Genomic DNA, 20,713 nt, shown 5'->3' with positions numbered 1-20,713 from the left:
ACTCACAAAAAAGGATAAATAAATAAAAATTAAAATCTAAAAAAAATCTCAAACCCCCAAAACATATCTTCTGGGGTTCTTTGAACTTGGAATATCATATCTTTCTTCAGTTTTGCAAAATTCTCTGCCACTGCTTCTTTAAACATCAGTTTTATCACCTTTTTTTCTTTCCTCTCCTTTTGGTACTCCAATTATACAGACATTGGACCCGTCTTGTCCTATATGTCTCTTATTGTCTATATTGTCTGTTCTTTTGTGTCTTTATCCTTCAGTCTGGATCTTTCCTCTTCTAATTTATCTTCCCATTATACTGACTAATTATTTCTTTGGCTATATTTAATTTTCTGTTAAATCCTCTTTTGAGGTTTTTTAAAATCTTTTTTTTTTCCAGATCTAGAATTTCTATTTGATTCTTTTTAAAAATAGAGTTACTGCTGAGATTGCCCATCGTGCCCTCTACTCTCTGGCACATCGTGACCACAGTATTGTCAAGTCTGCATGTGTTGATGTTATGCCTGCATCTCCTGGGGTCTCTTGCTGACGATTGCTTCCCCCTCGGTTGTCAGTCATTTGGAAATGTCTCTTTCATATGCCTGGTTATGTTTCAACAGATGCCCAGTGTCATGCTTTAAAAAGTCTAGGAATAATTTGAGGCTCAGGATGGTACCTTCCTCCAAGGAAGACTCACTTTTGCTTCTTGCTGGCATCTGGCAAAATTAACGAGATTAACTGATTAATCGAATCACAGATTGCAGTGATTTGAGGCTGATTTCCAGCCTTTGTGAGGACTTGTCCATGCATTTGCTTCCAACCGTTCTGTACTCCCCCTGCCCTCCCCATCCCTTCCCACCCCTGCTGAGGCCATTGAGCTGTCCTGAAATTACTTCTCAAACATTGGCACTGGTCCTTCACATTCCTGGAGCAGGCAAGGAGTAGGTGATGGTGTGGAGGTGGCAGGAATGGAACTTAAGTCGTGTTTCTAGAAGCTGTCTCCCAGGGCTGCCCCCTGTATCCCTTCACCTCAGGCCGCAGCCACCCCCTCCCACACACGTACCCCTGCAGGAGACACGCCTCAGTCTCCCCAGGGAGCTCCGTGGTGGTGTGGCTGTTGTTTAGCTTCTGTACTTTGTGGTTTCCTCACTTGCGTAGTTACCGCAGGGTTGATTTTTGGGAAGGGAGCCAGGCAGTCCAGGCTATTCACCATGTTGGCAGGAATCAGAAACTCTTTCCAGTATTTGGCATTCATTCCAAGTTACCTTGTGGCCTTGTCAAATTTAGAAATGTGTATGCAGCAGTTTTTGTCCAAAAGGACACAGAGTAAAGGTTATTAGTGAATATTGTGCTACTTTTGCTTGTTCCAATAAATTATAATAAAGAAGACTAATAAGAAAGGGAACACATTTGAGACCATTAATTTTAACACTCAGTGTTTAAATTCTATTCCTATTGCTTACAAAATGCTGTTGTCTTTTCTGTTTTATATTCCTACTCAGCTATTTATTATAATATAAATATTATTTATTTTTACCATTTAGCTTAGCCAGAGAGAAACAGAAAATCTGTTGCAATGTAATATATTTCCGTACTTTATATTTCAGAACTATCTTACTTTTAATCCAACAAATAATAAAGAATTGGTGAGCAACAGTAAAACACAGGCAATATATTATTTGTGGGTAAGTAGAAATATTTTGATTTGTCTTAAATGTAGGGACAAGTATGTGTTCATTTCCTGAGTACAGATGTTTTGGCAATGTAACAGTACAGTATCTACTTAGGAAGCAATAAATATGTATTAAAATGTTTTGATTTAATTATAGCATTTACTTTAGTCTCATTGGAAACTAGTGTATTAAATCAGAAGCAGATAATTTAAATTTCATTTAATTTTTTAAAGTAATGAAGCAAATATTTATTTGAATGTATTTAACAGGTTTAAAAAATACAGGGTTTTTCAAGACCTTGGTTTTTAACCCCGTTTTAGAAAGGAATTAGCAAACAGTTGAGCAATGTATATATTGACATAGGGCAGAATGGTGAGATTAAAAAAACATCAAAGGGGGCGCCTGGGTGGCTCAGTGGGTTAAGCCGCTGCCTTCGGCTCAGGTCATGATCCCAGGTCCTGGGTTCAAGCCCCACATCGGGCTTTCTGCTCAGCAGGGAGTCTGCTTCCTCTTCTCTCTCTGCCTGCCTCTCTGCCTACTTGTGATTTCTCTCTGTCAAATAAATAAATAAAATCTTTAAAAAAAAATAAAAAAATAAAAAAACATCAAAGTTAAACATAAAATTACCACATGACCCAGCAATTCCTAAATCCAAAAGAATTTTAAAAGGCACTCAGACAAATACAAACATACAAACATTCATAACAGCGGTATGATTGTCAGTGACCAAAAGGTAGAAGCAAACCACATGTCCATCAGCTAGTGAATGCATAAACAAAATGTGGTCCATCCGTACAACGGACTATGACTCGGCCATAAAAAGGAACGAGGCACTGACACCCACTACAACATGAATGAACCGCGTATACATCATGATAAAGGAAAGAAACCAGACACAACAAACCATGTGCTGTATGAGTCCATTGATGTGAAATGTCCAGAAGAGAAGAATCCATTAAGACAAGTGCAGAATGGTGGTGATTGGGGCTGGGGGAGAGGCATGCATTATGGCTTAATGGAGAGGGGGCTTCCTTTTGGGGTTATGAAAATGTCCTGAACCAGATGGAGAGGATGGTGCACAGCATTGTTAGTGTACTAGATGTCCCTGAATTGTACACTTTAAAATGACTAATGGTTGGAATGCCTGGCTGGCTCAGTCAGTGGAGCACGTGGCTCTTGATCTTAGAGTTGTTTGGTGTAGAGATTACTTCAAAATAAAATCGCTATTTATTTATTTATAAGATTTTATTTATTTGAGAGAGAACACAAGTAGTCACAAGAGGCAGAGGGGGAAGCAGTTTCCCTGCTTAGCAGGGAGCCCGATGTGGGGCTCGATCCCAGGACTCTGGGATCATGACCTCAGCTGAAGGCAGAGGCTTAACCCACTGAGCCACCCAGGCGCCCCTCAAAATAAAATCTTTATGATTAATTTAATTTAAATTTTAAAAACATTTAAGCATAAAATCTTTAAAAAATAATAAAATGAGGGTGCCTGGGTGGCTTAGTGGGTTAAGCCACTGCCTTCGGCTCAGGTCATGATCTCAGGGTCCTGGGATCGAGCCCCGCATCGGGCTCTTTGCTCGGCAGGGAGCCTGCTTCCCTCTCTCCCTCTCTGCCTGCCTCTTTGTCTACTTGTGATCTCTGTCTGTCAAATATATAAATAAAATCTTTAAAAAATAATAATAATAATAAAATGATTAATGGTTAATTTTATGTTATGTGAATTTTACCTCAATTAAAAATGCAAAACAAAAACACTGATTCAATCACCAATTTTCAGTGCTAGTCGTTTCTTCCAGTACTTATTGTAGCTTTAATGCCATATAAATGTAGCATTCAGATTTTCATTTACTACCATTTAAAGTCACAATCGTTTGTGGCATTTTTTTTAAACGTATTTGCTTTTCTTTCAGAATGTTTTCAGATGTTCCTTGAGGCAGCAGGTTCTCTTATCTGTAGAGGTTGCATAGCTCTGGCCCTGTTTAGATGCATTTCTTCTGATTTTGTGGTTATAGTAGTTCTTTCTTTTAGAAACCAGGTCTTTTTGTAGTAGTGATTATTTTTTCTGTACCCCTCAGTGTGAAGAGGGAGATCTACTTGCTCACAGTGCCCCACGTTTAACAGAAAAAGTGAGTATGCCTCCCGCATTTTTATATGTCAGATGTTGTGGAGAGTAAATATGTGTAAGCTTAGTCACTCCGGGCTACTCTTTGTATGTCTTGATATTACACCGTGGGGAAATGATTTGACATTTTTACTTGGGTCCTTTACCATATTGAATCGTCAGCTGAAAATAATGGAAACATTATTCAAAATAAAATATTGTGGAAAAGAAATTTGACTACCCTGAGAAAATACCCAAAAAAGTGATGGCTTTGCCAATGTATGTGTGTGCCTATGACAAAGAATGAAAAGTTATTTCGGAGTGATATAATAAATAGTTGAATGTGAGTGGCTCCTTTTTATGCTACCCAGTTTTCAGAATAATAAAACGTGATCTTGGGTACTTAGACGTTTCAGAGCCAGTAGAAAGGCGGTATAGCAGGTGTTGGAAGAAACAGGTATCTTGCCTGCTGGCTCACCTGGAGCCGTCGTCGCATCTGAGGTGGACCTTGGGTCCCATCTCCTGCCACAATTTCTGCGTTTGACACCCATGTAATCTGCCCTCAGTGAGCACCTTATGGTGTTTCTTCTGCTTCCTTTCTTCACTCTTAGTACGATTTATAGAAATTTATTTTTAAGAGGGCATGCCAAAAAAAAAAAAAAGTTGAGATAGATGAATACAAAGAGAGAGGATTCTGTTCCAACCTCTTTTTCATAAATCAAAGTTATCAAACAATAAAGTTCAGTTCTCATCATGCGTGGCAGTTACGTTTCACAAAGTCTCCACAGACCTCAATGAATACAAAATCATCGCTTCTAGGAGAAGTACAGGATTGGGTTCCTGCCAGCCTCGGGTCATAACAGTTTCACCAACAGATAGACGCATAACCTTGTCTTAAGTGTGTTTTTGTTTGAAGACACCATATTTAATACAAAATGTTGATGCGTTAGCGCTCACAGCCAGCAGCTGTGGAACGCATGTCTGAATGACGTTTATCTAACTCAGGTATGTGCTCTGGAAGGCACATCACTAGACTGCCTTTCAGTACCGTGTTTGGCGTTAAATACTGCCCTCACTAACAAAAAGCACCTCAAAAACATGAACAACGTGGCACTAAGCAGACCCTGGAAAGGACTCTTGTTTACAGTTTGAAAGCTGGAATAAGAAGGCAGAGCATGTCCTCACTGGACCTCAGTTAGGGACATGCGCACAGGGAGAGTCAAATTTTTGCCACTCCGAATATGCACACATCTGCAAACAATCATGAAGGGGCCACAAGGGTTGATTTTGGGGTTATAAATAAAATTTTTTAAGATTTTATTTATTTATTTAACAGAGACAGAGATCACAAGTAGGCAGAGAGGCTGGTGGTTGGGGGGAAGCAGGCTCCCTGCTAAGCAGAGAGCCCGATGCAAAGCTCGATCCCAGGACCCTGAGATCATGACCTGAGCCGAAGGCAGAGCCTTAACCCACTGAGCCACCCAGGTGCCCCATGGGGTTATAAATAAATTTTAGTGAGTAGTTGAGTTTGCAAATACAGAACCCACAAGCCATGAAAATGCCTCGTATGGAAGCAGATGCCCTCCCTTGACTAGTTATTGTTTTCCTGACCCTCCTGTGTTCTAGGCAGAAGAGGTGAGCCCTAGGGTCTTCTCCGAGTCATTAGAGAAGGGGGCAGCAAACTTGCTGTATCCCGTGACAAATGAAGGCATTTCTTTGACCGATTCATTCACTGAACATTCACTGCGGGGCTCCACTCCACCGCTCTGGGTTCTTTCTATACTTCATCTCCAAGACATTGCCTAAGAAAGATGGCCCTCGTGCCTTATTTTATGTAGCACAAATTTCTTGAGGTGTCAGGGGCATGTCTGTGTACAGTACTTAATTTCTACTGATGGGAAAATAGTTTATGGGAAAAGTTTATAGTTATAAGACTGGGATGATTATTTTGTGATATCTTACAACCAGACATGCTTTTGCACAAGACAGGGACATTAGTTTCTTTTATCAGTCTCTGAAACCTTGGTAAGAGAAGTTGAGCAGGTATAAACAAGTGGTTAAACACTTTTTCATTTGCTTTAAGCAAACAGTTTAATGAACCCCGTACACAGCCGTTCACTTGCTCCTAGCAAACCTTCAGAGGTTCAGAATGGCCTGCACCATGGCAATCCACGGGGGAGAGATTTCTTAGTGATTGGTTTTTCTAATTGTATCTTTTTCTTACTGTAAATCAATGTAATATTATAAAATAGGCCATATTGACAAATGCTTTGTTTTATATTTATACCAATGTAACTTATAATCTGTCTTCTGAAATGCAGACCTTCAACAAGCTCGTGGGAAAATTTAGCCAGTCAGTCTTTCATTTGAATTTAACACAAATACTTTCCGCAACAATGGAAGGGAAGCTGGTTGTCTGGGACATCCACCGCCCACCATCGTCTGCCTCCGCCTCTGCGGGCTTCCCTCAAATCAAACCTTGTAAACTGGTTCATTTGCAGAAAGAGGGCATCACTGTGCTCACTACAGTTGATCGGTAATTAACTTAATTAAAAAGCAGCTACAGTGATTACCAAAGTATGTTAAAACCCTTTTGGATGTATACACATATTTTGTATATGCAGAGAATATTTCTGGGGAAATTCCTTATTAACTGGGAATGTTTGGTATCTCTGAGGAAAAGAACAGAGAAGTGGGATCAAGGGTGGGGGTGGCTTCACCTCTTCTTATGATCTCATTTGTACTAATTGGTTTGCTTTTTAAAAAAAAAATCATGGCCATGTATTACTTTTAAAAAAATCCCTTTGTGTTGGTGAAACAAAAACTGGTTTTTTTCCTTCCACACTAATTACAGTCATTTTCACCCTAAATATTATGTCCTTTAATTTTAAGAAAATAACATAAATAGCTATATTGTTTTTTCTTTCCTTTTTTTAAGATTTTATTTATTTATTTGACAGACAGAGATCACAAGTAAGCAGAGAGGCAGGCGGAGAGAGAGAGAGGGAAGCAGGCTCCCTGCTGAGCAGAGAGCCCCATGTGGGACTCGATTCCAGGACCCTGGGATCACTACCTGAGCTGAAGGCAGAGACTTAACCCACTGAGCCACCCAGCTGCCCCATATTGTTTTTTCTGATTACAAAATAACACCTATTATGAAAAGGTGAAATACAACAGGACTATAAAAGTTCGCTGACTGGAGAGGCTGTGGGGGCTCAGAGAGTGTCATTAAAAGCCTTAGTCTCAGACAGAAAGGGGTTCAATTTCCAGACGTATCCCTTCCTTGCTGAACGACTCAGGGCAAGGGACTTAACTTGGCTGAGCCTCCATTTTTCCACCTGCAAAATAGGCATGACTCTCTCCCTCAGAGTGATTTTTATGAGAATTTTTGTGAGATAAGCCACGTAAAACTCTAGTACCTTCCTTATCTGGCACAGAGGAGCTCTAAATGAAATCGTCGCTATCAGTATGCTTGAGAAGTTCCCGACAGGGACAGAGGACTCTGCCTCATGACAGGGACCATGCACGTGTGGTTGGAGTCACTGTGCCATCTGCTTTCCAAAAGCCCTGCTTTTCTTTTCATTTCTTTTAATACAGAGAGCGGTGAGGTCCTGGCACGTCTTTACAAAGAGAAATGCAAATTGTCCTCACTCAGGGGTGCGGAAAAGATGGTAGTAGAATTGCAGCTGATGATGAATCAGACTTTAATTAGTTGGGGGGCTAGGGCCCAGTGAAGACGAGGCCTGGGTTCCCCTCTCTCCATGGTAAATAAAACCCAGCCAGGACCAGGGAGCCCACCGAGGATCTTGAAAACACTTGGCCTGTTTTGCCATTTCTTTCCAGCAGAGGGCAGTGAAAGATGTTCTCACCAATTACTCTGCCCACCTGCCTGGCTTATTAATCAGAAACTGCATTTAATCACTTTGCATCTATAAGAGGAAATTCATCCCCCATCCTGCCCCCCCCTCACCGTGATTAGACTTATGCCAGAAGCTTAAAAAAAAAAAAGCCCATTTGGGATGGATCTGAGGACTGGAAATAAAAGCCATTTTGTCACGCGACACTGCCTTTGGCTGTGACGGCTGGACAGGGTTTTATATGGCTCTGACCGCAGTGCCCTCCCGTAAAGCGGCCTGTGTGCCTTCACCAAGCTGTGTGATTTCAGAGGGCTGGTGGACAGACTCTGGTGTCCTCTGTGGTCTCGTGGCAGAGAATGTCAGTCACCGCCCACTGCTACTGCACGTGGCTGATGTGGGAGGGCGGGGAGAGGAGAGCGAGAGCGTGTGCTTTGCATTGGGTACACCTGGATCCCTGCACAGTCTAGCCATGGGGCCTGATGGGGCTGCTGTGTGTAAGTCGGTCCCTGGCGGTATTTGGGACATACTTCTGCTGAAAGATTAGTGCTTGCTTCACTGAAATTCAAATTTCACTGGGCGTCCTGCATTTTTTATTTGCTAAATCTGGCAACCCCGGGCCTTGAGCAAATTTTTCAACTTCTCTGAGCCTTAGTTTCCCAGATGTAAAGTGGAACAACAGTAAAATCAGCCTCGTAGGACAGTATTAAAGTGAAATTTTTACAACACCTGGAGTCCAGAGCCGGACACAAAATTAGCTGTTCAGTAGGTGGTACTTACTACTGTTAGTTCCCAGACGGATGTTTTTCTCCATTTCAGCTATATCGTCACAGGTGATATTAGAGGTAACATTAAGTTCTACGATCGGACCCTGTCCATTGTTAACTGGTACAGCAACTTCAGACTGAGCTCCATAAGGACCCTGTCGTTTTCCAAGACCCCAGCAGCTCCCCCCACCGAAAAATCAAACTATCCTCCAGACAGCACTCTAAAAGGTGACCTTTTTATTGTAAGGTAGGTTGTTAATGAATCTAGTCCTTTGAATGGCCAAGAAATGATTGCTGCCCTCTCTGTCGGTTGGCACGCGATGGAATGTTCACCTTGCTCCCGGGCCATGAGACAGAGTGGGATTTCCTCTTCGGTCCTTCTCGGGCCCGCAGGTGGATCTCCGCAGCTGATTAGAATCACCGTTCAGTCATTTTTTTTAAATGAAGCATTGTATGCGTACTAAGGATCTTAAGCGACTGGAAACTGGAAAGGGCTTTTATCCCTGAGCTGCAGTCTCTGTTGCGTTTGAAGGCCTTTGCTAGAGCTTGGTATCTTCTCCCGAAGCCGAGTTTGTCCTAGTGCTGCGGTTAAAGGCATTTGATAATTAATAGCCATAACATTTCAAGACTGAATTATCTGCGAGTCTGCTTAATTACCCTTGCAGCATTTGAAGCACATCTGTATGTGTGCACCAAACTCCATATTTGCATACACAAATGAATATTTGCATGTGCAGATTAGCTAATTGTACAACTGACTGTCCATCTGCATACTTAATGACTCCATTTACATGTAGAAATGTGGGCTTTTTCACTTGCAAATGGAGGCTGTTGGGTATTGGTAGTATATTTTTGGAGACGCTGGGTTAATAATGTCACTAAATTGCAGACGACAGAGGCGTTTCATGTGCAATTAGAAGCAGAATAGCCTCCGTGCCCCATGCGCTGCAAACACTGATACTGTTGGGTCCCTTCTTGGCAAACAGGAATCTTATCATTGGAACGTCGGATGCGACAGTTTACCACTTAACGACAGATGGGACCAAACTTGAGAAGTTATTCGTGGAGCCCAAGGATGCCATTTGTGCCATCTCCTGCCACCCGTACCAGCCCCTCATCGCCATTGGCAGTTTCTGTGGGATGATCAAAGTGTGGGATTATGAGAAGAAAAAGTACCTTTTCAGCAGGGTCTTTGAGAAGGGGCTTGGCGTCCAGAGTCTAACCTACAATCCTGAAGGTATTTTCATTATATCGGCCTATCTTGGCCTCCAAGTTAAAAACGCACCCAGATGGCTGTGCCCTTGGCTGTGACAGCTTCCAGGAAGTTTACTTTGGCCACGCTCCCCCCAGCAGGCTAGATGAGACGCCTTGTGCCTAGTTAGTGTCTGAGCGCTCACCCCAGAGCCTCATGCTTTTCCGTTTATCTCTCCTGCCGGGGTCCTGGTCTGTCAAGTTCATTGCTGTCTTCTCAGCTCCTAGAGCACAGCCTGGCCTGGAGTCGGTGTTTTTTGAAGGAATGAAGTCCCTTTTCCAGCATTGTTCTCTGGCTTGTGATTTCAGGAGCCCTTCTTGGAGCTGGCTTCACTGAGGGGACAGTTTACATTCTTGATGCAATGTCCTTAGAAAACCAAATCCCAGAGCCCTTCAAATATTCCAGGACTAGTGTGACTCATATCAGCTTCTCCCATGACTCCCAGTACATGGCAACTGCTGTAAGTGTTTCCACTGGGAACTGTCCAGGGAATCTAGCAACCTTGTTTACCACGAAAAGGGAGAGAAGGCTTGGGGGAGGGGGGGCGAGGGAGGGGATGCTAATGGATTCGGGGTTCTTTTTGGGTCATGAACATGCTCTAAAATGGTGGTGGTGAGATCTGTGAATACACTGAAAACCACAGTCATACACTTTAAAGGTGTGAACTGTGTGCGGTGTGAACTGTCTCCACAAGGCCTCTATAGAAAGAGGAGGGACTGCCGCTCGAAACGAGCCTAGGCCGCAGGACGTGCAGGCCGGGATTCTGCCATCCTGACAGCTCATTTCGGTGTGTTGGTTTCTGGACCCCTTCCTCGCCATCCGTTCTTTCGTCTTTCTCTTTGATTTTTGACAAGATGACATTCTCATTTATCTCAAAGCACCGTCTTCCCCTGGTGTTTTGGATTCCATTCCTTCCCTCAATGAATAGGGCTCTTAAGCTCAGTAAAGATTTTCTGAGACCTTTAGCCTCTCCCTTCCTGCCAGCTCTCCTGGTCTGCCATACGCTCGTCTTGCCTTGATGTTGGGTGAGGGGGAAGAGCCACCGCTGCTTCCCACGTCCCTGCTACACCCCCACCCCTGCCTGTGTGCCCGGCCTCCACCCTGGTCTGTGTGCTCCAAACCTTCACGGGCTTGCCGCTGAGCCTCCGGGGCCCTGCAGCTCCCGAGTCAGGTGTCCCTTTCCCTTTAGGCTGGTCTTGTGCACACTCCGGACTCACTCTCAGCCGTGGAACTCATACCTTTTTCATTTTGTGGGGCTGGATACAGAGAAGGGAGGACAAAAGCGAAAAGAGTCAGGGTTTCAGTTTTCCACACAGAATGAGGTGGGGACCGGAAAGAAGGCCCCAGTGTCAGGCGGATGCTTTCTAACCGCCCCCCTTACCTTAGCGTGTTATCTACTTTTAACCTTAGTTTTCCCATCTATAAAATGGGTGTGATTTTATTACTTGCTCAGGCAGACTAAAATCTCCTTTTGGATAAAATACCCTAAAGGCAGCATTAGTATGAAAAACATGGTGATGATTTTTAAGTTAGAAAACTGAAAAAGGAATAACTTCTGTTCTTTGGCTCCGATTCAGGACGTGTATTTTACTGTGGCCGTTTACATGGTGGTAGTCAGAAACGGACACCGGGTCTGGGAGTACCTGGCAAGGCTTCGTTCTCATCGCAAAAGCATCCGCAGTCTCCTGTTTGGGGTTCATCTGGATAGCAACGAGCCAAGACTGCTGAGCCTCGGGAGGGACAGGCTCTTGGTGAGCTGTTTAATGTCCGTTTACCTCACCCCTGTGTTTCATTCTTGTTGTGTCCCTGGCATCTGGCCTAGAACCGGGCCCCCAGTCTGGGTCCTTGTTGGAAAAAATGAATGTACAGTGAGGTAGCATAAAGCTCTCTGAGTCAACACTTGGTCTCAAGGATGCACGAAAGCAGTACTCCTTCCAGTAGAAACTACGCTTGGCATTTGATTTGGGGTCTTGTCCCAGGCTCGTGACTTGAGGTCCCATCCTCCGGTGTGATGGTGAGCAGGGGCCACAGCTCCCCATCAGCCGTGCGACCATGAGGGTGAACAGCCAGCACACTGGCCACCAGCTGCACCCACACAGCCGTTCTGTTTGTCATGCTCAGGACAGAGTTCAATCAATTACATGGGGTAGTCAACACTTCATTATAAAACAGCCTTCGTGGTAGGTGACTTTGCCCAATTGTAGGCTCATGTCAGCGTTCTGAGCACAATTAGGGTGGGCCAGGTCAGGCTGTGGGGGTCAGTAGGGGAGGCATATTAAGTGCATTTTTGTCTATGACTGCTTCAACTTAAAACAGTTTATTGGAACATAATCCCACCACGAGTCAAAGAAGATCTGTATCTGTGCATCTAAACTTTGTTCCTCGCTCCTTCCCTTTCTTCCATTCCCATCTCTCCTCTATTGGCCGTCCAGTCATCCATTCGTTATGGTCTGGCCACCAAAACCTGCCAGTGGATGAAATTCAGCAAGCTACCAATTTATGACTGTCAAGTGTAGAGATTATGTATGAACGTATTCCTACCCTTGAAGAGTTCCCAAGATAATGGTAAGGGAGACTGTAGGACACAACTGTGAGAGTTCAGATTTTGGGGTCCATTGGACCTAAATTTGAATTCTCATCCTACCACTTCTTAGCTATGTGACCTTGAGCAACCCACCGAACCTCTCTGAACCTCTGCTTTCTAACCCGTAAGATGGGCACAACAGTATGACTTGGCAGGGGAGTCAGGAGGGTTAAGTGGCGTCGTGTTTTTAGAGCAGCTCATTGTCTTTGCTCATAAGGAATGCTCATCAGGGCAGCCTGTTAGGAGTGAGGGTCTAGGAAAGTCTTCTCTTAGGGGGACCAGTACTGTCCTCCAGAACAGGACTGTTGACTGCCTTCTTTGGCTCAAGCCTCATGTGTGTCTATCTGGCCTCCTCTGCAGATTGAATATAATCTTCTTAAGAGCTGCAGAGACAACCTGGAAGTCCTGGACATTCACTGCACCGACCAGGGCAACTATCCCACCTGTATGGTCTGGTACCCACCGCTCACCAAGGAGCTCTTCCTGCTCGTTTGCAACAGTGGCTACAAAGTGAAACTTTTTAATTCTACCACCAAAATGTGCCGGTAAGTGCTAACAGCTTCCCGCTGGTGTGATGCCTCCCTCAGTTTCTCCATCCCCATCTTCTTTAAGTCCCAGCTTACAGACCCCCGAGCAGTTTGGCTGCCTTTACTATCCCTCACTACTCAGGGAAGGAAACCGAGGTGCAGAAGAGTTGAGTAAGTCTCACTCAGGGTCACGTGGCTGGGAAGTCGCCAGAGGCAGGATGTGAATCCAGAGCCCTTGCCTCTGAGCCCAGCCCTGCACGGAGATGAGGGAGCCAGAGCTCCGGGCCCGAGACCCAGGGAAGGACCCCGCAAAGTCGCTGATGCCTTATAAACTCTCCTATCTTTCCCTCCTGTGTAAAAAACGTATTTTCACTTGAATAGTATCAATTGTGTGATGTTTAAAAAGATTTTATCATTTTTTTAAAGTGATCTCTATACCCACTGTGGGGCTCAGACTGAACCCTGAGATCAAGAATCACTGGCTCTCCTCACTGAGCCAACAGGGGCCCCTCATTGTGCGATTTGCCTTACTCTTGCTTCCTAAAGTTTTTAAGTTTACCTGATGGCATTCATGTGTTCACTCAGTTTTACCCAGCCCTTACCTGAGCCAGGTTCTGTCCGAGGTGCTGAAGGTGGAGATGCCGACAGCCGTGTTCCTGCCTCCCCGGCATTGGCATCTTGGTAGGGGAGTGGAGTTCAGGGGAGAGCCTGGGCTGGAGGTCCACATTTGAGGTTGGGAGCACATGGTGCTTTAGAGCCATGAGACCAGAGAAGATTCCAGAGGGGACGAGCATATAGAGGAGGGGCCAAAGGACTGAGCCCAGGGCATCCAAAGCTCCTCATCTCAGAGCAGCATCTCCTCCATCTTGAAGTAGGTCAACGTCTGTGGTTGGCCCTTGTGCTGCTAGGTCCGGGGCTCCCTAGGTTTACTCCTCGTGACAGATACAGATCATGGTGCATCACCTCTGCACTGGGCTCTCATTCATCTTCAACAACTCTCCCCTTTCTCAAGTAATATCCCACTGAGGTTCAGAGCAGTGACAGAGCTTGTGCTCAGGATGGGGTGGGACTCAACCCATGAGCCTAATTCTGACCCCCCGTCCTCTACTTGGCACTCCTGGGCCCAGGTGCAGCCCTGGCCGTGGACTCCTACCTAGTCAGCCCTAGAGGATGCCCCTTTCCCCCTGTAGGTTGGCTGCCTCGTGGGTATGGCCGTAAAGAACAGAGGCCCAGAGGCCAGAGCAACAGGTGAGAACCCATTAGGGACCTCACCTGAAAGAAGGAAGTGCGACACCAACAGCAGCTGGCCCCGTGCGGGAGAAGATCAGGGTTCTGGTCCTCAAAGGTCAGCATCACCCAAAATCATCAACATCATCATCTTCTTTTTTTAAACATTTGTTTCCAGAAGGATACAAGGAAAAATGATTGAGAAATGCCATGTCATGTGGCAGGCATAGGAGAGAAATTCAGCACCATTTTTTAAAAAATATTAAAACACTGGGAAGGAGACATTTGAAAGAAGTAGGTAGAAAAGGAATTTCAGGAAGATCTCAGAATCTTCATACATCATCTTTAACGGACACAAACTTTTTGGAAATGGAATATCCCATGGATATGGAAGTCCTGAGTAAATCCGAGTTCACCGTGCGGGTAGATTGGGGATGCTAACAGTTACTAAGCAGGGACTCCAAGCCACACAGTTTGGAATTTCTGCCACTGACAATCAGTTGGAAATTAGCATAAGGGATATTTTCATTTTTATTTTATTTTTTAAAAAGATGTTATTTATTTATTTGAGAGAGACAGAGAGAGCAACAGAGAGCATGAGCAGGGAGGAGAGGGAGAAGCAGGCTCCCTGCTGAGCAGGAAGCCCGACACAGGGCTCGATCCCAGGACCCTGGGATCATGACCTGAGCCAAAGGCAGACACCGAACCGACTGAGCCACCCAGGTGCCCCTCTTTATTTTTATTTTGAAAATTTTTTCATAAAGCATCTTTTTAAAAAATAATTTATCAAAGTGAAATTCAATAACATAAAACATAAAAACTAACCATTTTAGGTGTGCCTGGCTGGCCCAGTCAGGTGTCTGACTCTTGATTTCAGCTCCGGTCATGATCTTGGGATTGTGGGCTGGAGCCCTGCGTGGGGTTCTCTGCACTCAGGGGGAGTCTGCTTGAGATTCTTTCTCTCTCTGCCCCTCCCTCCCTTGAATACATAAATAAAATCTTTTAAAAAACCTAACCACTTTGAATTAACACTTCAGTGTCATTTAATGCATTCACAATGTCATGCAACCATGTATCTCATTCCAGAACACCCCTATCACCCCAAAGTAAAGCCCCTTGCATAAAGCATCTTCTTTTTTAAGATTTTATTTATTTGACAGAGAGAGAGAGAGATCACAAGTAGGCAGAGAGGCAGACAGAGAAAGAGGGGGATGCAAGCTCCCCACTGAGCAGAGAGCCCGATGCGGGGCTCTATCCCAAGACCCTGAGACCATGACCTGAGCTGAAGGCCAAGGTTTAACCCACTAAGACACCCAGCCGTCCCCATAAAGCATCTTTTAAGTGGTAGGAATAACAAGACCTCATAACCACAGCTTAATTGGGAAGGAATTGTCTCTTCATGACAAATAAAAACAATTTTAAAATGCACTTAAAATATTGAGAACTTGAAAGGCAGTTAGCAGAAAAAAGCCAATAAAGCTATGAGCAGATGTTCACTTGAATATCAAAGATGCAGATGAAAACAAATGACTGAAATGAAAACAAGTGAAATAAAAATGACAGGGCACAATGTTGGCAAAGGTATAAGCGGGTGGACAGTCCCACTGCCTGTTGGGGCGGACATGGAAACAAGCGTGTCCTTTTGGGAGAGCGCTTTGTTTCCCTTTGCTAAATTGCATCCTGTCTTCTGATGTCTAGGAATGTAGCCCACAGAAGCCCTCACACAGTATGCCGAGGCATAAGTAAAAGGATGTCTTGCTCAAAAATACTTTCAAAAATGGAAACAATCCAGATGTCCATTAATAGGGGATTAGTTAAATGATGACTCGTCACTATGCTGAAACACAGTGATGCTTTGAGAAAAGAAAAAAAAGTATGCTGTTTCTGTGTTGTGACATGGAAATAGCTCCCAAGACACAATGTGTTTTCCTATAAAGTTAGATTTCTATAATTTATTTACTTTTCACATAAAACTATATGTTAGAATATATAAAGGAAATTCTCGAGTCCCCAGGGACTCAAGGGTGTGGCAACGTGGGGGTCTGGGTAGATTATCAGGCTTTTGCATGTCTAAATGTCTGAAATGGTTTGCAAGGAGTATGTGACATTTTTCAGTCAGAAGCAGAAGATAGTAATTTTACAAAATTGTCAGATACGTTTAACAAATACGAGGTGACAGTTCCATGGGTCCTATGTGCCAGAAATTGCCGTGAGTGCTTTAAGTATATTAACCAACTTACTGTTCACACAGTCTCGGGGTAGGCATGTCATTGTCCCTATGTGCCTGCAAGGAACCTGAGGCACCAGGAGGCTGATTTTTAGTTTGACTTTTTTCCCCCTTTTTCTTATTTATGATTTAAATTAAGATGTAATTTACATATCATAAAATTTACCCCTTTTCAGGGACTTTTATCATATTCACCAAGTTGTGTAACCATCACCACTATCTAATTTAAGAGCATTTCCATCACCCCAAAATAAGCCCATATCCATTATTAAAATTTTTTAAAGGTTTTACCTATTTAGTCCCATATCCATGAGCAGTCCTTCCCCATTCCCTCCCTCCCTTCCCCCACTCCTTCCCCACCCCCGGCAACCGCCAAGCTATGTTCTGTCTCTGTGGATTTGTCTATTCTGGATAGTTCATATAGGTGGAACCATGTAGCATGTGACTTTTTGTGTCTGGCTTCGTTCACTTAGCAAGATCCTTCAGAGCTCATCCATGCTATAGTGTGTGTCAGTGTTTCCTTCCTTTTCGACAGCTGGATCATATTTCATGGTATAAACCTACCCTATTTATCCATTCACCTGTTGTCGGACATTTGGGCCGTCTCTGTTCGGGGCTACTGTGAACATTTTTGTGTAGGTTTCCAAGCAGACACCTGTTTCATTTCTCTTGGGAAAAGACCTAGGAGCAGAATGTCCAGGTCACCTGGTAACTCTGTTTAACCATTTGAGGATCTGCCAGACTGTTTCCCAAAGCGATGCCACCAGGTATCATTCCCACCAGCAGTATGTGGTGGTTGCACGTTCTCTGCAGCCTTGCCCCTACTCTTTGAGGGTCCGAGCTGGGATTCAAACCAGAGTCTGCCCCTAGCCGTGCTCTCCCTACCTCTGTCCACTCGGTGATGCTTCTTGGGGGAAGCCCTCGGACATCCCTACCCAGGGTGACCTGCAGCTAGATGGTGCGTGGTCCCTCAGGCGGTCCATTTAGCATGTCTGACACCTTACCTAAGTCTGCACGTGTATGAACTTGACCGCGGATCACCAACCTGACCGCCCCCTGCCCGTGGCACTCTCACAGCTGGCCCTGACCCCCTTGCCCAGCTCACTGCCCTCCTCCTCCCACTCCTGCCCCTTTATGTTTTCTTCAGTTTTCCAACAACAACCCACTTCCCGCGGCCTTGTGCCACCTCTGTTTGCTGCCTGTTGTCTGTCTCTTCCATATTCTCTACTTACCACTGCAGACCCAGCTCGCATGTCTCCCTCCTCAGAGCAGTCTCGGGGCCCTGCACTTGCTCGTTCCTACACCTCTCCCCTCACAGTGCTTCCGTGTCTGTCATCTCTTGTCAGGCTGTGAGCTCAGTGGCAGTGACCAAACCTCACTCATGGGTGTGTCCCGAGCCCCTCACATAGAGCCTGGCACAGGAGGGCCTTAAAAAAGACTGCTTAAGGGGCGCCTGGGTGGCTCAGTGGGATAAAGCCTCTGCCTTCGGCTCGGGTCATGATCTCAGGGTCCTGGGATCGAGCCCCACGTCGGGCTCTCTGCTGAGCGGGGAGCCTGTTTCCTCCTCTCTCTCTCTGCCTGCCTTTCTGCCTGCTTGTGATTTCTCTCTCTGTGTGTCAGAAAAATAAAATCTTTAAAAAAAAAAAAAAGACTGCTTAATGGATTTGCGCTTCATTTAGTCAGTGCACATGCCTGGGGTATGTACTGTCCCCGCCAGACACGGGCTGGGCATGGGGGCCCCAGGGAGAAAACATATCTAAACAATGAGGGGCTTATCATATAAAAAGTTTGCAATAGGCACTGACCTCACATCGGAGAAGATCCAGGTTTCATAGGCTATGAAGTGTACTCAATCTTGTGGGCCCTGATAAAAAGCAAAAAGGATTCATAATTAAGAATTAAATAAAGCATGAGGCGCCTGGGTGGCTCAGTGGGTTAAAGCCTCTGCCTTCGGCTCAGGTCATGGTCTCAGGGTCCTGGAATTGAGCCCCACATCGGGCTTTCTGCTCGGTGGGGAGCCTGCTTCCCCCCCACCCCTGGTCTGCTTCTCTGCCTACTTGTGATCTCTCTCTGTCAAATAAATAAAATATTTTAAAAAAGGTTTAAGAATTAAACACAGCAGGACGCCTCCGAGGCCTCAGAAGGTGCCTGTGGGAGCCAGGGGTCCTGAAGCTCCTGTCTGGGCTGCGGGTAATATCCCGGAGCCTCTCCTGGGATCAGATTCCTAGCAGATTCTGAGCTAAAGAAGCCTGACCATTGCCGGGGCATGATTCATCACAGTTATTTTCACAGATGGTGTTTTGGAAGTCTGTGTGTTGCCCCTGGAGTCAGGTGCATGTATGTCAGGGGTCTGGAGCCGTGGGCAGCCTCTCATTCTGATCTCTTGGGCTGCCCCTGGGAGAGGGGTGTCTCCCTACACCCCGTCGACACGTGCCACTTCCTCACAGCGTTTTCCCCGTCCCTTGTTCCTATACACGTTCTCGAGGCATAATGTTCCCTTCACTCAGCTGTCAAGGAGGAAAGTCAGAGCCTCCACCATGGAAAGCATTCTTCACAATCAGACTTTCCCTGGAGCATTTACTGTTTGGAGCTGTTGCCCCTCATTTGTGGCGGCTGTTAGCAGCGGCTGAGAGAGAGGTTCTTTGCTGAGTGACAGGACAGGAAATTGGGAATGCAAAACGTGTGCGGTCTCATGAAAGGTAGCTAGTCAGGGAGCCTACGTTCAGATTTGTGGAATTCAAAAAAAAAGTGTTTCTTTTTCTTTTTCTTTTTTTTTCTCATGCAGAAAGACGCTTCTCGGGCCGGTTTTTGGTTCTCCCATTGAGCAGATACAAATCCTCCCGGTGAAAAGCACCTTAGAACTGCAGAAACGCTACATGGTGTTTATTAACAGGGACAAGGTATCACCCCTTAGCTCTCTGCCTCCGGGAGATGGCTCTGTGTGGTTTGGGTAGCAGTCCGCCCCGACGAGGGTCAGACTCCAGGATGCCAGAGGTCATAGCTTAGCTATGACCTATTTCCTCCCGGTCCACAGTGATCCTGAAAATTGCCATAAATGAGTGAAAATTGGGTCTTAGGAAGCATTTCTAAGCAGAGTTACTGCATTTTCTATACTCCCATGAAGACACAGGGTCACCAAAGGATTTTTTTTCTTTCCGATTTATTGACATGGAAAAATCTCATAAAGACATGCAAACTAGCTACACTTGGTTCTACGTTTAATAAATAATCTGTGGAAGGGGCGCCTGGGTGGCTCAGAGGGTTAAAGCCTCTGCCTTCGGCTCGGGTCATGATTCCAGGATCCTGGGATCGAGCCCCACATTGGGATCTCTGCTCAGCAGGGAGCCTGCTTCCTCCTCTCTCTCTCTGCCTGCCTCTCTGCCTACTTGTGATCTCAATCTGTCAAATAAATAAATAAAATCTTAAAAAAATAATAATAATCTGTGGAAAAGCATAAAATCATAGGATTCTAGAACTATCCTGGAAAACTTTGGACATCTGACCAGGAAGACCGGTAAAAGTTTCCTTCCTGTGTTGCTACCGCAACCTGGCATCTCTCTCCTGAGGGACGACCCCACAGGGGTTAGTGTGTGTGTGTGTGTGTGTGTGTGAACCCCCAACCCTATAAAACAGGCTGGCACACACTGAGGTGGTTCCAGACGCATAGGCCCTTCCAGTAAACCGCACTAGAGGTGATGTGCGGACGTGCCAGACCTGAGCTTGGGTCCCAGTCATCTGAATCCAAATTTCCAATGGCCTGTTCCTCTCTAGGTTGGACTTCAGATCTTACCAGTTGATGGCAATCCACACAAGACATCTGCCATCATATGCCATCCCGGTGGGGTGGCGGGAATGGCCCTTTCCTATGACGGCTGCTGGGCCTTCACAGCGGGAGGACAGGATCGATCAGTGGTGCAGTGGGAAATCAACTTAAGGTAAGTGACCAGGCGAGAAGCTCGACCCCACAAGGAGGGTGTCAGCTGCAGACGCCCTGTTTTTAACCAGCCACGGCAGACAGGTGTCGACCCTACTTCGGGTTGCTTCCCTATTTGCGTTGCAAACAGAAGGTTACTGTTCTGCTTCAGGGACCGATGGGGGTTGCAGTGAAGGCGGCGTGGCTCCGCCCTGTTCCCGCGCGGGCCACACTGTCATCTGCAGATTCACGCCAGCTAGAAAGATCCTGCCCAAATCTCCAAAGCCTGTGTGACAGCAATGGTATTCTTAGTAACATGTGTTTCCAGTCTGCTCTTCTGACCCACCTGGCCTGAGCTGAGACTCTGCCTTGGGTGAGGCCGGAGAGGTCCAGGCTTGAACACCACCGAGCCCTCGGACTTTGAGGTCAAAGAGACATGGGTTTGGGTGTGGAGCTTCCTTTCTGCCGACTGTGAGACCTAGGACCTGTTTTGCAACATCTCTGCTTGTTAAGAGTCCTTGCCTGTGAAATGCAGGAGGGGTGGGGGGGAGGAGGATAGTAATAGGGACTTTTATAGGATTCTTGTAAGGATTG

The 20,713-nt window shown here is 45.5% G+C and overlaps 1 protein-coding gene across 2 annotated transcripts in view; it reads left to right on the top strand.

The window, feature by feature from the left end:
* The window catches only part of CFAP251 (cilia and flagella associated protein 251), a 66,387-nt gene that overhangs the window by 17,699 nt on the left and 27,975 nt on the right, over positions 1–20,713 (top strand). For both annotated transcript variants that reach the window (XM_047698381.1, XM_047698379.1), the window contains exons 7-16: positions 1,599–1,676; positions 3,743–3,793; positions 6,090–6,304; positions 8,442–8,636; positions 9,376–9,626; positions 9,950–10,101; positions 11,219–11,392; positions 12,586–12,770; positions 18,992–19,106; positions 19,978–20,141. In XM_047698381.1, the coding sequence (XP_047554337.1) occupies positions 1,599–1,676; positions 3,743–3,793; positions 6,090–6,304; positions 8,442–8,636; positions 9,376–9,626; positions 9,950–10,101; positions 11,219–11,392; positions 12,586–12,770; positions 18,992–19,106; positions 19,978–20,141 (1,580 nt within the window). The remainder of the gene's footprint in view (positions 1–1,598; positions 1,677–3,742; positions 3,794–6,089; positions 6,305–8,441; positions 8,637–9,375; positions 9,627–9,949; positions 10,102–11,218; positions 11,393–12,585; positions 12,771–18,991; positions 19,107–19,977; positions 20,142–20,713) is intronic.

This window comes from Lutra lutra, chromosome 12 (genome assembly GCF_902655055.1).
Source record: "Lutra lutra chromosome 12, mLutLut1.2, whole genome shotgun sequence".
NCBI classification, from domain to species: Eukaryota; Metazoa; Chordata; class Mammalia; order Carnivora; family Mustelidae; genus Lutra; species Lutra lutra.
This window is presented reverse-complemented; position numbering and strand designations above follow the sequence as displayed.